Here is a 15,885-nt window from a genome sequence, read left to right on the forward strand (position 1 = left end):
GGGACTCTCAAATCCTTTTACCTAGAGCTGCTGTGAGACTGAGGAATGAAGCAATCAGGGGAGGCATCTGGGAGGACGGGCAGTGCCTTGACTCAGTCGCCTTCTTGCCCTAGGAATCCAGAAGAATGCACAGGCCCTGCAACACATGCTGAAGCACCCACTCCTGTGCCACTCCTCCAAGCCCAAGCTGGACACTCTTCAGAAACCCTATGTTCCCAAAGAGAAAAGGGTAAACATCCAGCTCACTGAGTGTGTAAATGGCCCCTGAGTAACCCCCTCAGGTACAGATGTGGCTGTCACCTTGGGACCCTCTGAGGGCCATGCTTTCCCAGCACCCCCAGATGCTCCTCAGCCTGTTGCTGTGACTATATGAAGTTAGGCTAGGAAAGTCTGTGCATAAACCTGGGATAACACCCTCCTCCATGACCTTCTGCCAGGCCCAGAGGATCCCGATTCCACCCCCAAGGAAGACTAGAACCCAACTGCTGGATGACATCTTCATTCGCTTGCGGGATCCCCGGAACATTACAGAGGCTCCACTAGGTATGGTTCTGCCACAGCTGCCAGGATCCCAGATCCAGTTCACTCCTGCTGACTAAAGGCAAAGAAAGGGCTTGTGTCAGTGCAGGAAAGGCCCCTAGAGAGCAACTACCTACATCAGTCTCTGTATGTAGATGGAGAAAAGGAGAGCCAGCATGAGGCCTGGAGTTGCCTAAAATCACATAGCATGTTAAGGTCTTGAACCAGAGCTTAAGATAGAGTCAAGAGGGCATACCACTGACTTCCTACTGCCCCAAGCTGGAAAGGCCATTTTCAGCCCCTTAGCATCCTCCTGTCATGCCATCCCACTTTCCAAGGGTCTCTGGACCCAATCCTCTTGCTTCCGGCTGGGTGGGAACCAGGGTGAGCTTGGTGCCTCTCCTGGCTTCTTTTCCTGCAGGTGCTGTCCTGCACCGGCGGACAGAACGGCGGCTGGTGAACCACAAGCAGTACCTGGAGGCCAAGAGGCTGTTGAAGGAGTTCCAAGCACGTTACCGGCAGCTGGTGAGTGGCTCTCTGCGGACAGTGTTCGGGACCACCCCGCTTCCCCCAGCCTGCCCAGCGCTAAGTGAGAGTCAGCCCAAGTTCGGCCGCTTCCTCGAGTTCATGGATGAGTTCTGCCAGGAGCCCACAGCCAGTGACTCACAAGGCTAGGGCTGTGCATGGGGGCTGTGCGCATCATCCAGCCTGTGCCTCAGCTCTCCCTAAGGGCTCTGTGCCCTGGACCGCACCTCGAGGTTGACCAGCCGGCCACAGGCCTCAGAGCTCAGCTGGGCCCCACTCGCTGGCCACAAGGTGGCCTCCCCTTGTTAGGATCTCCCCTCCTTGGGCCAGGCATGACGGGGTGCCTGGCCCAGCAGCAATAAAGAATGGGTGCACAGGGCAATAGACTGGGTGCCACATGCATTCTTTCTTGGAACCCAGGCCACAGCAGCACTGTCACACTTCCCTCTAAAAATGGTTTTCCAGTTCAGATGCAACAGGGATACATTTGTTCTCTGTTGTATAAGAAACTGACACCAGGGGGATCTTAACAAATTCCTGAACAATGGCTCCAAAAAGGGTATTTTTAGAAACCAGATCTTTTGAGTACAACCCTAATGTGCAGGGACAGTGTCATCCTGTATATTCATTCTTTACTCACACTCTTTCTTGGTTCCTTCATTAGGAGCATGAATGGTTGAATGTGAACATGACAGTAAATTGGAGCAAACTGTAAACTGGAGATAACTTATGCCAAAAGACACGGTTGTATACCATGGAAACTCCATCCCTGCTCCTAATCTTTACCGCCGTTCTGAATACCAAAGCAAGACATTCAACATAGGGCATTTCCCAGAGCACATACAGCACCAACAATCCACACACAGCTTAAGCTTAACCCATGTTTTTGTCTGAGACTGTTCTCCAGAGACAAGACTCTGACTAGAAACAGAACATCCACTTTCATGAGTTTTCTTTACTGTATTCTCAACTTGGGCCTCACCTCAAGCAGGCAAACATACATTGAAGAATGCGCTTTGGTACTGTTTAAATAACAACACATCAGCCCACTTGATTCCATGCCATGTCCTTGCTGACAGAAGCATCTCCAACAGGGCATGCCCTGGTCCAAGTCCTCTGTCTTTGTCAAAATGTTCTTCTGATGAGTTGGAGAGGAGGCAGCCAGCAGTGGCAGTCCACAAGGATCCAGGTACCTTCTCCAATCCTAAAGCAGACAGCAGGTTGAATAAAACCAACACACAATCTATTTTCTAGGCAGGAGGGGAAAAGGCCCTTAGGACAACAATATTTGTACAAAGAGTTGAGAGTAAACAGTATATCAGGCTCAAAAAAAAAAAAACAAACAAACAAACAACTATTTGTTGGCATTTAAATTTTTTTCCCTTGCATAGTATCTATTCTCTCACTAGGACTTTTAAGTGCTCTGCTGGAGGCTCAGCGTTGGTAATACCATGTTTGATACAAACTTGAACCCAATGAGGAAGAACCCCTGCTCTCATTGGTGGCACAGCTTTGGAGGGTGGTGGCCCCAACAAGGGGCAATCTGCCTGCTGCTATATTAATCTGGAACCAGGGCCAACAGCTACTCTTGAACTATGGTATTTGAAGAGTGAGTTCATTGCCTGTTTTACCTTATATTAAATGACAGGAAAGGAAGATAAACAAACCTTGCTTTGCCTTGGCTTCAAACTAGTTCTTAAGACACCAGAAAGGGAGAGAGGGAGTCTGCTCAGCGTTTGAGGTTGCCTCTCACAAGATGATGGCTAAAAGTTGCCACCTTACTCAAAAGGCATTACGGAGACATTTACTCACAAAGGAGAGAGAGTAAATTTTTTTCTTAGGAGGAAAAAAATACTGATAATACATAGAATAATCTGCACATCCAGTCTTGGCACTTTTTCCTTCATCTAATTTGACTAATCTCTAAACTGGTGACCCTTGCATATATCTTAGTCTCATTTCTATGATCTTCTTCCGAAAGCTACAGCGGATAAGTCATGTATAAAGATGCATTTCCTAGATCATCTTCAGAAGAAAAATCTCTTCAACACTTTCCCTAGAATCTGCCCCACGACCACCCTGCCCCAGACCTGCTTTCTCTTTGAGAATTCATAACCAGCTATGTTTAGATACCAGTTCAAAAGACCACTCTATGGGTTGATGAGGAAAAGGGTGGCTGAGAACAATTTAAGACCAGAGTGAGTTTCCAGTTTTTAAAGAAAATTTGGCTAGCTGGCTTTTAATTCTTAATTAAAATCATTAAATTAAAATTATTCCGATCAAAATACATCACTCTCCAAGATTCCACATTCATATTACTTACTTATACTATGGAGACTTTCTCTACCTGAGCATGTATTCAGGGTCTATAGGTATATTTAACTGAAAAAATCAGGAAGAAAAAGCTAGTAAAATAGCCTCCTAAATCATTTGGGGGTATCCCCATCATTGGTGTGTATGTCTGTGTGTGTCAAACTTTAACGATTACTTATTCAGACCCTAGAAAACTACACTATAAAATAGGGCACTGGATCGCAAGTTCCTCGTTTGGTTAAAAAAAAGGGGGGGCGTGGGGGTAGGGGGCAGAGAAGAAATTTAACCTGGATGATTTCCATGCCCATTCCAGCTATAACATTCTATGACCGTGACCCAGCCTTTGATTCTTCTCTTTTCCCATTCTCCTACTAGACATTTCAATGAAAAGTTGGGCAGGAAAAAGGAAAGGAATCCCAAGTTGCTGCCAGCTCTGAGGAGAGACCAGGTTGGGGGAGAGATTAGGAGGTTACTAAATTGAGGTGTAGGCCTCCCCTGACCATGTCAGTGATCCACAACCCACCTCATTTCTTGGAGCTTAAGCTAAAAGCAGCATCTGAAGAGATGTTAATGTCCTGTAATTACTAGAAGAGAAAATTCATTCTCCTTCCATAACATGACTTAGTAAAAGAAAAGCAATGGTGCAAATTCACAAATACCGATGGGGTCTCTAAAATGTAGAATGCAGCCTGCTGGGTGCTGGGCAGTATCCTAAATGGGACCAGAAATGGCTTTCCTAAGACCATAAATAAACTCCCCAGCCACACATACATTCAAATGCATTCCATTAGACATCGAGCTCCTCAAGAGCAGGAACTACTTTATCTCCACAGTCCAGCTCAGGGCTGGCACAAGTCTGAAGCTCAGTAAATGTTTGTCAAATAGAAAAGAAAGGATGAATAGCCTTCGGTCATCAGCTGCATGAGTCAGGCACGGTGGCAGCTTCCCATTTTAGTCAGTTTGCCAGTTTGTAACCAGACAGTAATCAATTAAGAGCTTTAATCTCTTAAGGACATTTTTCCTTTAGGGAAAATGAACAAAAAATAAAACACTTATTACCAGTGCTTCTTTCAAGCAAAAATTTAAAAATTAAATTAAAATTTAAAAAATAAGTGAAGCCACTTAGGAGTTTTCCCGGCAAGCCTCACCCAACAAGACTTAACCTTTTTAAAACAGAGGCAATTATATGAAAGGGGCCAGGAGCTGGATACATAGTCCCCTGATTTGCTACCAACCCAACCGGCCCAGATGACTTCTTCCAGCACATACAATCAACAGGTCAAGAACATTTTCTCAAAGTATGTTTCCCTCTCTATGGAAAGGAGCTGACAGCCCCCTTCTGAGGGCACCACATTTCTTGGATTTCCCCTCAGTCTGACCTTCACCCTCCCACCTCTCATACCTTCCCCTTTAATAATAAAAAAACTCACAGACTGCATATGTACAAGGAACAGAGTAAGACATGGGTAATTTGTGTGGTCAACTTCAATGATTTGTGAGGAATCTGTGAAATCCTGCACCTCTTATTCTAGCTCACAAACCCTCCCATTGTTCTGTTTCCTTCCTTGTCCTTTTCGTTTCCCCCAAATAATCCATATTAACATATCGACTTGTAACCAACTTCACAATCATGGAAGGAGAGAGGGAGAGTTTTCAGAAAGAAAAAGCGTTCAGGTTTTAGTTACTAAGGATGGGAAACATCTTAAAATACAGATAGATTATCTTAGTGGTTTTTCCTTTCTCCAAAGCCAACCTGATTAAAGATCAAGCCTCCGCCCTCCTTAACCTAGACCACTCTACCTATATTTGAAGGACTGTTGCTCAGCAGGAAGTTCAGAAAACAACTGCCAATACCATCCTAGGCATCACTGTAGGTACAAGGGGGGAAGGCAGTAAGCTGGACCTAGTGTTTGGAATATTTGCTTAACAAGAATTTGTTCTTCACTCTGCACTTGTTGCAACTGCTATGCAATTCTTAAAATGAAAGTATTAATTTGGGGAAATATTTAAAATATATATCTTTTATCTATTAAAAATATTTCTTTTTACCAAAGACAAAAATCAATTCCAACTGACAAGTGTTTTTCAAATTACTGGAGATACAGAAAAAGATGGCAAGTGGAAAAATAAGTGTTTTTGCTCCTACCAACAAGACTTGCCTTCCAATAATATTTACTAAGATCAAAAAGGAAATGCGTGAAATGGCAGTAACTGGTAAGTTTCCTCTAAGGGCATTTATGGTAAGGTCACCCTCCCTGTCTTCTGTAAACCACAGCAGCTCTTCTGTTTTGGGCACAAACACGCCCTCCAGCAGCCCTTGGAGAACATAAGTTGTTGGTAGGGCCTAAAACTGAAGTGGTGTGACTATAAAATCATGAGATTGACATATGTTTTTAAAACATACATCTGCACATGTGCGCACACACACACAGAACAGAGCATACATACATTCAGGTGAGTGATGTTCCCCACCGAAGTAGTCATCAAAGAGATTTTACCTATCTCAATGATGACCACAATGTTTAAGACATCTCTGGAACTTCTCTTTGGGAACTGTTTGGGAACTATGAGCTGCACAAGAAAGTGGCTCTGACTGCTTTACAGCAGCACTCCATTTATTACTGCAAACCCACTTGATAAGCCACCTTCTTTCCCAGAGGCTTCAAATAGCTGCCGACTAGTCTCAGACTTTAAATTCTCTCTCCTAACCACAAACCACCACAAAACACTGAAGATTTGCCCTAAGAAAAAGAAAGCAAATCTGCGAACACTTAAAAGGAGTTACACTATCTGACTTAATCAATGGGTCACTGTTCTGGGCTTTGGCTTCTAGGTCTAGAAGCTGAGGAGGACCTTAGAAGTAGGCTGGAATAGATATCCATTAAGGTCCCTTCCAGTTCTAGCATTTTGGGAGTCAGTGTTTCTAGTCTTTGAAGACAGTTCCAGAAATGCTTTCACCAATGGCATTGGAAATACTAAGCAGTATCCTGCTGGGGCTACTCAAAGGAGACAACATATATTGGGATATATAAGCTCTGGAAGGTCTGTTAAAATGCCAGTCACATGACTTTATAGTAACAACTTATACATACATGGGGAATGCCAGCCCATCAGAAATTCCCTAAAATCATACCTTGATCCCTATTCTCAATGAGCCCAGATGGGCAGAAGCACCAAGCACCACCAGGGATGCAAAAGACACATGGTGTCAGCTGCTAAGGAAAATAAACCCCCAAAGGTCCATGGGACTGAATTTACCAGCTGCATCCAGCTAGATACCTTGTTTCCATAGTATGGAGTTTCAGTATTGTTCTTTGCCTGACTTCAGGGCAAATTTTTCGGATTTTAGATCAACATTGCAGATAACCCTTGGCCATGTGAAAAGTAATAATTAAGCCTGATTATAGTTTGTCTCATAGGCTGAAACCCCCAGAAAAGCAGAAGGCTGTAAACTGTGGGGGATGGGGATAATGCACAGTATATGTTTACCCTGTCGATCTTGTTTGCATGTGGATTTTGCACTATCAGTGTTCAATGCCCAGTCTAGCTTCCCCTAGGCTCCCCTGGCACACCCTTAGGTCGTAATCTATTTGGGAAACCTTTAGAAAACCCATGGGTTATGCCTCTCAGTAGCTGAGAGAACCGGAACATCTGCGCTGCAGTTTCATTATCTAAAAATGGGGCTAATGCCAGTTACATGAGAGGTCTCTTGGAAACACTAAATTAAATAATGTCTGTAAATGTGTTCTGTCAACTATATAGCATTCACTAAATGTTATTTTTTTAAACAGAGAACGTAAATTAACTTTTGTAAAGGCATAAGCTTAACTGATATAGATAGGTATTTATTTTTTGGCAAGGGGCGGCAGAAAGAGGACCATAACCATTATCATTTTGGATCTGCCAAGGAACTGTTCACTTCTTTGAAAAAGATGTAATTAATTTTTATCTGCAAGGCTGATTTAAAACAATACCCTGCTGAAAGAAGTCAGGAAGTCTTATCAGTTTAAGAAGGTATCCCCTCTTTACCATTACTAACTGTGGCCATTATGTTCCTGAATGAGGCTGTTCCAAATCTCATTCCCAGTGGGTGCTGCCAGGTTTGGCCCAGAAGCCCTTAGGGATGGGTCACTTAGGCTTCTGGCCTGGGTCACAGAGAAACGGAAATCTGCTCCCTTGGATATTGACTACAAAGGCCCTGGAACCTCTCAGAACCATGTTAGACAGTGTTTTGCTATTAAAATAAAACCAAAGTGAGAACACTCAGCTCTTCAGGATAAATGATCAAGGCCGAAGACCTTTTAAAACTAGGTAACACTGTTCGTTAGGTGCTACTTGGCCCCGGCCATGTTGCTGGACCGTAGGAGATACTGATCCACACTTCCTTTTCGCCGGCTCACAGTCCGCCTCTCGTTGTCAAACATGCGCTGCAACTGCAGAGCCAACTGTCGGTCCTCTTCCTCTTGCTGAAGTTTCTGCTCCATCTCTCGCAGGACTGGGTCTGTTGGGGCCAGACCCACCTCACCACTGGTGTGTCGCAGTTTTTTAAGGGAGCCATTTTGTTCCAAGTGCTTGGTCTTACAGTGTCTTTTCCGGCCTCGACGCAAAGGAGGAAGTGGCTCTTCACTTAGGCTCTCGACTAGAACACCATTAGTCAGATCAAAATGATTTAATGTCTTCAATTGTTTCTTCGTTTTGAGGACTCCACCCAAAACACTGTTTTGGGGTAGCACTGAATTAACTGTGGTGATTTTCATGGCTCTGCTTATACAGGTTTTGTCTAACTTGGCATCTGGAGTTGACCCTGAGCCCTCAAACTGCTCCCTCTCCAAAGAAGTCCCACTGCCTCCCACTTTGAGTTCTGAGGAACAGCAGGTTTCCAGTGGAATCTCAGTGTTACTTTTGTTATCACTGTCCTGTTCTGCTTTTGTTTGGCTAACAGAGGGGAAATAATCAAGATCAGCAGAGATGGGTCCAGTATACTCAGAGAGAACCTGCCCACTGGACAATCTTGTATTTACAGCCACAAGTGGCTTCTCCTTGCTAGAATAGATACCTTCAGAGCCTAGTAAGTCTTCCCCCATTTCAGGAGCCAGAGAGGTAAGAGTGGCTTTTGACAGGGTCTTTTTGATCTGTCGCTCCTGAAAGATCTGTTCCCACTTTTTGAGGATCCGTGGACTGGCCTCATAAGAAGTCTGCTTCTGCAGACTTCTGTTTAGGTTGCGTGGAGTTGATTTGATGATGAGGGGACTTAGCACACGGCCATCAGGGAGTCTTTTGGGAGGGGTACATGGTGAGCAGACAATGGGCTTGAAATGGTTTAGTTCTTCGGAGATGCTGTCATTGCTCTCAGGGCTGACAGAACGCTCTGGCTTATGCAGGGAAGCCAAGGATGAAAGGGAGCTGAAGGGTAGACGCTTTTCGATGGTTAAGTCAGGGGCTGAGAGGCAGCGGTTGTTTTGAGTTGACAAGAGGACACCAATGATGGGGTTGGAGGCTGGAGTCATAGTTGTGACCTGAAAGAGATTAAAAGGATTATGCATTCATACACACATACATACACATTTTCCTTCATCATTCCTTTATGATGGTGGAGCGACAGGGAAGGGGAGGACAAGAAAAGGGATGAAGGGTAACGTAAGCCCAAGAAAGGGAGAAAATCCCTAACTTACAAAGCATACCATTTAGCAGAAAATCCTATATACTTCAAACAATAAGACTGAAAATATGTAAGGAGAAAAAAAACTTATCTAAAGCTTTAAAAAAGGTTTCTTGTCCAGGCATGGTGGCTCATACCTCCCAAAGTGCTGTAATCCCATCATTTTGGGAAGCTGAGGCAGGTATATCACTTTGAGACCAGCCTGGACAACATAGCAAGATCCTATCTCTACAAAAAATTAAAAAATTACCCAGGTGTAGTGGCATGTGCCTGCAGTCCCAGCTACTTGGGAGGCTGAGGTGAGAAAGGCTACTTGAGCCCAGGAGTCCGAGGCTGCAGTGAGCTATGGTTGCACCACTGCACACCAGCCTAGGTGACAGGCTTTTTTTTCCTTAAAAAAAAAAAGAAGGGGGGATTCTCTATTAGACCTTATTCTACCCATCGGGCTACTAATTCAAACTTCCTTTCTTCACATCTGTTTGTGGACTTCTCCAGCATAACTAGTATGCCTGAGCTCATTCTGCTTCTCTTCTGGAATAGTTTATTTCGTGACTGTGTGCAGAGGGGGTGATGAGGCAGGCCTCGCAAGCCCCGGAGGTCTGTGGCTGAGGTGTACCTTGGCTTTGTTGCCTGGAGCTGCTCTGAGTCTGCTCTTCGCTCTTTCCTGGGCTGTGTCACTACAGCTCTGACTCCTTTCCACCTTGGAGTTCAGCTTCCTAAAAAAAGAATAAATAAAAAACAAGTAGTCAAAATTAGTCTATTTACTAGGTAAGGAAAAAGGATGACAGTATCTTTTTGCTTTCTAAGCCACTAACCAAGAAAGAGTTCCCTTGGGCAGCCACAATAGGAATGAGTTAATTTATTAACAAAATACACTCTGAGAAGAAACTCTGCATAAAGAGAGTGCTCCGGAGAGGAGCACTATTTGGTTCAAGGTTTTGTTTCCAAACTAGACCCTGCCAAAAGGAGGCAGAACCAGTGGCTCTTTTGAACATGCTTAGAGAGATGTAGAGATACTTCACTATCCTTAATAGTGTGGATACAATGTTAAATCACCTTTACAAGCAACAGATTTTTCTTTTTATTGACCCAAACCTCTCTTCAATCTAAATCAAGCACAAAACAAATATTGAAGTTCTTACAAAAATGCACAGCAGTGCATTAGATCTTTATGTACAGAGTCAAAATTAAATGTAGTCTCTCCTTTAATCCATTACATTTGAGCTTTCAAAGGCCTAAATCCTAGTGATTTCAGAGGTTTAAAGAACACATGATTTTTGTCTTTATGACAATGAGTTTATAACCCAAACCAAACTCCACAGTACTTGGATTATATACTGAAGCCCACTACACTATAGCATAGTAAGTGCCATAAGACAGCAGTTAGTATGCAACTAAACTTCCCAAGTGTTTTCTTCTAAGAGTTTTATCATTTTGACTCTTAAGTTTAGGTCTTTGGTCCATTTTGAGTTAAATTTTGTAACTCAAAATGGTGTGAAGTTGGAGTCCAACTTTATCCTTTTGTATGTGGATATCTATTAACAGTTGTCCCAGGATCATATGTAAATCTATGTTAGAATTATATGCAGATGACTGTCACCTGCCCCAGAAACAAGTAGGGACACTTAATTTCTCACTTGTCTTTGTTTCCATTCCTTCCAACAGGAATATATGTCTGTTCACCAAGCATGTATCATATACTTACTATATGTATGCCAGACACTGATGGCCACTATCCATGCACTGAGAATACAGAGAAGAATAAGACACAGTCTAGGTCTTCAAGGAATTAGAGTCCAGTGGGCAAATAAATAAATACAATACAGTGAAAGGGCACAACAACAAAAAAAGTATGCATAGGAAGCAGAAATGGCGTAACAGAGAGAGAGTTCTTCATAACCTGGGATGAAGTGAGATCTGGGTTGGAAATGTCTTCCTGTAGCATGTTCATTTCAAAGGATAAACACAAATTTGCCGTAAGTCAAGATGGACACATAGTTATGCAGATGATCTCAAACAGAAATTATTTCTTCAAATGATTCGATTTAGCTTTGGAATGGAATGCATCATATCTACTCTTTTGTAGCAAAAGACTTGTTTTCAGAGTTTTACTATGCCAGTATTAGCTCGAAGAAAACTTGAAAAGGAGGTAAGGTATCTTCCCAAGGTGCCTCTCTTCTCCCTACATCTCTAGTAGGTAGAGTGGGTAGCATGTCCTACCCACTCATAAGGGCTTCTATTCCAGTGTTTCTGTGTTATTCCTCCCATTCAAAACCCTCCCATCCTATGTCTTATGGCCACATAGTGTTAACAGGAGAAAGCGGTGGCCAGCCTGTATCACATGCTTGCACTGTACCAAGAAATTCAACATTTAACCCAAATGAAAGATGTGAAAGTTGTACTATCTACTGGGAAATACATTTTGGAGCAGGTAGAAAATTTCAACATCGCCCTACAAAAGCAGCTGTGTAAAAGTCAGTTTGATTGGTAGTTTACTTTAAAAAATATTGATATTCATTTGCATTCCTAGAAGTCACAGAAACTGTCAGTGGTGTAAGCCACCCAGAAGCATACTGTAGGGCAGATTAAAATGCTGTGGTAAATAATATATACCTTGGGTTAGAAGAAAGGGATATAAAATTGAGAGAGACAGCATTGTTACTTCAAATATATCAATTGCTTGGTGTGATTCCATTGGTGAAACAAGCAGACACCAAGAGGAAAAGATTTTCTGATCAACCTGAGAAAGACCTTTGTAACTTTCAATAGAGCAGTTCACTGATAGTTGCCTGGGAAGACACTGAACTCCATGCCATTAGAGGTATTCAAACTGAGGCTGGATCTAGACCTTAAGTTCCAAATATTACATAATTAAGACATAGCTTAATATAATTTTTAAAAACAGGCTATAAATCCATTTTGTCAGGTGTAAAACAGTCAAATTGAAAGTCACTGTTTTCAATCCTGCGTTATCAGATACACACATGACAACTACCTGCAGTTGGGGAGAACATCTTCAGATGCCCCATAAACTCCATTTTGGCAAAAGAAAAGGCCCAGGGAGGAAACACTTGCAGTGACCACGCACACAATGAAGAAAAAAAAAATTCTGACAATCTAAAATCTTTTTGGTAAACTTTAGTATAGCTGAAATTGTCATTATCTCTCCCATTCATATTTGATCAACAGACTTTTTACTGAGCACCAACTCTGTGCAAAGCATTAGAGACAGACTGATCAAAAGACAACCTTCACTGAAAGGAGCATCTAGACACTGAAGTCTACCACTATAGCATAAGTGCTGTAAGACAGCAGTTATTATACAACTGAACTCCTCAAGTGTTTTCTTCTAAGAGTTTTATAGTTTAAGCACTTACATTGAGGTATCTGATCCATCTGGAGTTCATTTTTGTATGTGGTATGAGGTTGGGGTCCAACTTCATTCTTTTGCATGTAGATATCCAGTTATACCACCACCATATGTAAAGTGGCTATTCTTTCCCCACTGAATGGTCTTGGCACCCTTGTTGGAAATCAGTTGACCACAGATGTATGGGTTTATTTCTGGACTTTCAACTCTATTCCATTGATTTACATGTCTACCCTTATTCCAGTACCACACTATTTTGATTGCTATACTTTGCAGTAAGTTTTGAAATCAGGAGTTGTGAGTCTTCCACCTTTGTTCTTTTTTTTTTTCCTTCAAGATTGTTTTAACTATTTGGGATCCTCTGAAAATTCATATATGTATTTTGGTACGTTTGTCCATTTCTGCAAAAAAGATCATTGGCATTTTAATAGGTGTTACACTAAATCTGTAAAATGACTTCAAGAGTATTGCCATCTTAACAATGTTATGTCTTCTAATCCATGAGCACAGGAGGTCTTTCGTTTTACTTAGATCTTTAATTTCTTTCAACAACGTTTTGTAGTTTTCAGCATACAAGTCTTGCACTACTGCGGTTAAATTTATTCATAAGTATTCTATTTTTTGATGCTACTGTAAACTGAATTGTTTTCATAGTTACCTTTTTGGGTTGTTCATTGCTAGTGTATAGAAATGCAACTGATTTTTGTGTGGTGAGCTTGTATCTTGCAGCTTTGCTAAAATCTGGCTATTAGCTTTAACAATTATTTCATGGATTCTTTAGGATTTTTTGTGAATAACATGTCATATGTAAAGAGAGATAGTCTTACTTCTTCCTTTGCCATCTGGATGCCTTTTATTTTTCTTGCCCAATTTTTCTGGCTAAAATTTCCAGTACAAGTTGAACAAAAGTGGCAACAGTAGACATCATTTATCTTATTCCTGCTACTGGGAGGAAAGTTTTCTCTTTCACCACTAAGTATGCTGTTGCTGTGGGTTTTTCATAGATTCCTTTTATAAAATTGATGAAGTTCTCTTATTTTCCTACATGTTCAGCATTTTTCTCATGAAAGGGTATAAGATTTTGTCACTTTTTTGTGTGTGTCTACTGAGCTTTTTTCCCCTTCATTCTACTAAAATGGTACATTACATTGATCTTCATACGCTGAAACACCATTGCATTCTTGGAATAAATCCCGCTTGGTCATGGTATATAGTTCTTTTTAAAAAATGCTGCTGGATTTTGTTGGCTGGTATTTTTGCTGAAGAATTTTTATCTATATTCCTAAGAGATCTTGGCCTATAGTTTTCTTACAAAATATCTGTCTGGCTTTGGTATCAGGGTAATGCTTACCTCACAGAATATTTATTCTTCTTCTAATTTTTGGGAGAGTGTCAGGATTCATGTTAATTCTTCTTTATTTGTTTGGTAGAATCACCAGTGAAGCCATCTGGCCCTCAGGTTTCATTGTTGGATTATTACTATTATTATTATTATTATTATTATTCTGGGTTCAACCTCTTTATATAGGTCAATTCAGATTTTCAACTTCCTCGGGTACTTTACATGTTTCTAGGAACTGGTACATTTCATTACATTCACTCTAGGAACTGGTACATTTCATCTAAATTATCTAATCTGTTGGCATAAAATTGTTCATAGTCTATAATCCTTCTTAATTCTATAATGTCAGTAATGTCATCGTTTTTCTTCCTAATTTTGGTAATTTGAGTCTTCTCTTTTCTCTTGACCAGTCGTTAAAAATTTGTCAATTTTGTTGATCTTACCAAAGGACCCAACTTTTGGTTTCATTCGTTCTACTGTTTTCCTATTCTCTGTTAATCTTCAATGTAATCTTTATTATTTCTTTCGTTTTGTTTTCTGTGTTTAGTCTACTCTGTGTGTTGAGTCTTAGATCTTTTATAATGTACGCTTTTACAGCTATAAATTTCCCTCTGAGCACTGCTTTCTTTACATTCAGTAAGTTTTGAGGTACAGGTTTTCTTTTATTTTTACCTTTTTCTAACTTTTAAGTTCAGGGGTACATGTGCAGGATATGCAGGTTTGTGTCATAGTGGTTTGCTGCACAGATCATCCCATCACCAAGGTATTAAGCCCAGCATCCATTAGCTATTTTTCCTGATGGTCTCCCTCCTCCCACCCCCATCCTCCTACAGGCCTCAGTGTGTGTTGTTTCCCCACGTGTCCATGAGTTCTCATCATTCGGCTCCCACTTTATAAATGAAAACATGTAGTGTTTGGTTTTCTGTTCCTGCATTAGTTTGCTGAGAATGATGGCTTCCAGCTCCATCCATGCCCCTGCAAAGGATATAATCTTGTTCCTTTTAATGGCTGCATAGTATTCCATGGGGGGTATATGTACCACATTTTCTTTATTCAGTCTATCACTGAATGGCATTTAGGTTGGTTCCATGTCTTTGCTGTTGTGAACAGTGCTGCAATGAACATACACGTGCCTGTATTTTTATGAGGGAATGATACATATTCCTTTGGGTATATACCTCGTAATGAGATTGCTGGGTCGAATGGTATTTCTGCCTCTAGGTTTTTGAGGAATCGTCACACTGTCTTCCACAATGGTTGAACTAATTTACACTCCCACCAACAATGTTAAAAGTGTTTCATTTCTCCACAACCTTGCCAGCATCTGTTGTTTTTTGACTTTTTCATAATAGCCATTCTGACTGGTGTGAGATGGTATTTCGGTTCTGATTTGCATTTCTCTAAGGATCAGTAATGTCAAGCTCTTTTTCATATGCTGGTTGACCACATGTATGTCTTCTTTTGAGAAGTGTCTATTCAACCTTTGTCCACTTTTTACTGGGGTGGCTTTTTTTTTCTTGTAAATTTGCTTAAGTTCCTTGTAGATGCTGAATGCTAGACCTTTGTCAGATGGATAGATTGCAAAATTTTTCTTCCATTCCGTAGGTTGTCTGTTCACTCTGATGACAGTTTCTTTTGCTGGGCAGAAGCTCTTTAGTTTAATTAGATCCAATTCGTCAATTTTACTTTTGTTGCAATTGCTTTTGACACCTTCGTCATGAAATCTTTGCCCCTGCCTATGCTCCTGAATGGTACTGCCTAGATTTTCTTCTAGGGTTTTTATAGTTTTGGGTTTTACATTTAAGTCTTTAATCCATCTTGAGTTGATTTTTTAATTTTTTGTATGGTGTAAGGAAGGGGTCCAGTTTCAGTTTTCTGCATATGGCTCACCAGTTCTCCCAGCACCACTTACTAAATAGGGAACCCTTTCCCCATTGTTTTTGTCAGGTTTATCTAAGATCATATGGTTGTAGGTATGCAGTCTTGTTTCTGGATTCTCTATTCTGTTCCATCGGTCTGTCTGTTCTTGTATAAATATCAGGCTGTTTTGGTTACGGCAGCCTTGTAGTATAGTTTGAAGTCAGGTAGCGTCATGTCTCCAGCTTTTTTCTTTTTGCTTAGAATTGTCTTGAATATTCAGGTTCCACATGAATTTTA

At 41.4% G+C, this 15,885-nt stretch overlaps 2 protein-coding genes across 3 annotated transcripts in view; one reads left to right on the plus strand and one right to left on the minus strand.

Annotated features, from left to right (window-relative positions):
- XRRA1 (X-ray radiation resistance associated 1) overlaps positions 1 to 3,492 on the plus strand; it is a 23,181-nt gene extending 19,689 nt beyond the window's left edge. Inside the window, exons 6-8 of one of the 2 annotated variants that reach the window (XM_011996168.1) lie at positions 114 to 229; positions 438 to 543; positions 941 to 3,492. In XM_011996168.1, the coding sequence (XP_011851558.1) occupies positions 114 to 229; positions 438 to 543; positions 941 to 1,194 (476 nt within the window). In that variant the 3' untranslated portion in view covers positions 1,195 to 3,492. Of the gene's footprint in view, positions 1 to 113 lie in introns of both variants that reach the window. The other variant, XM_011996169.1, reaches the window with a different exon arrangement.
- RNF169 (ring finger protein 169) overlaps positions 1,980 to 15,885 on the minus strand; it is a 68,358-nt gene continuing 54,452 nt past the window's right edge. Inside the window, exons 5-6 of the mRNA XM_011996226.1 lie at positions 9,633 to 9,732; positions 1,980 to 8,873 (exon numbers count right to left, since the gene is read on the minus strand). Coding sequence (XP_011851616.1) covers positions 7,689 to 8,873; positions 9,633 to 9,732 — 1,285 coding nt within the window. The 3' untranslated portion in view covers positions 1,980 to 7,688. The remainder of the gene's footprint in view (positions 8,874 to 9,632; positions 9,733 to 15,885) is intronic.

This window comes from Mandrillus leucophaeus, unplaced genomic scaffold (genome assembly GCF_000951045.1).
Source record: "Mandrillus leucophaeus isolate KB7577 unplaced genomic scaffold, Mleu.le_1.0 Scaffold504, whole genome shotgun sequence".
Lineage (NCBI taxonomy): Eukaryota > Metazoa > Chordata > Mammalia > Primates > Cercopithecidae > Mandrillus > Mandrillus leucophaeus.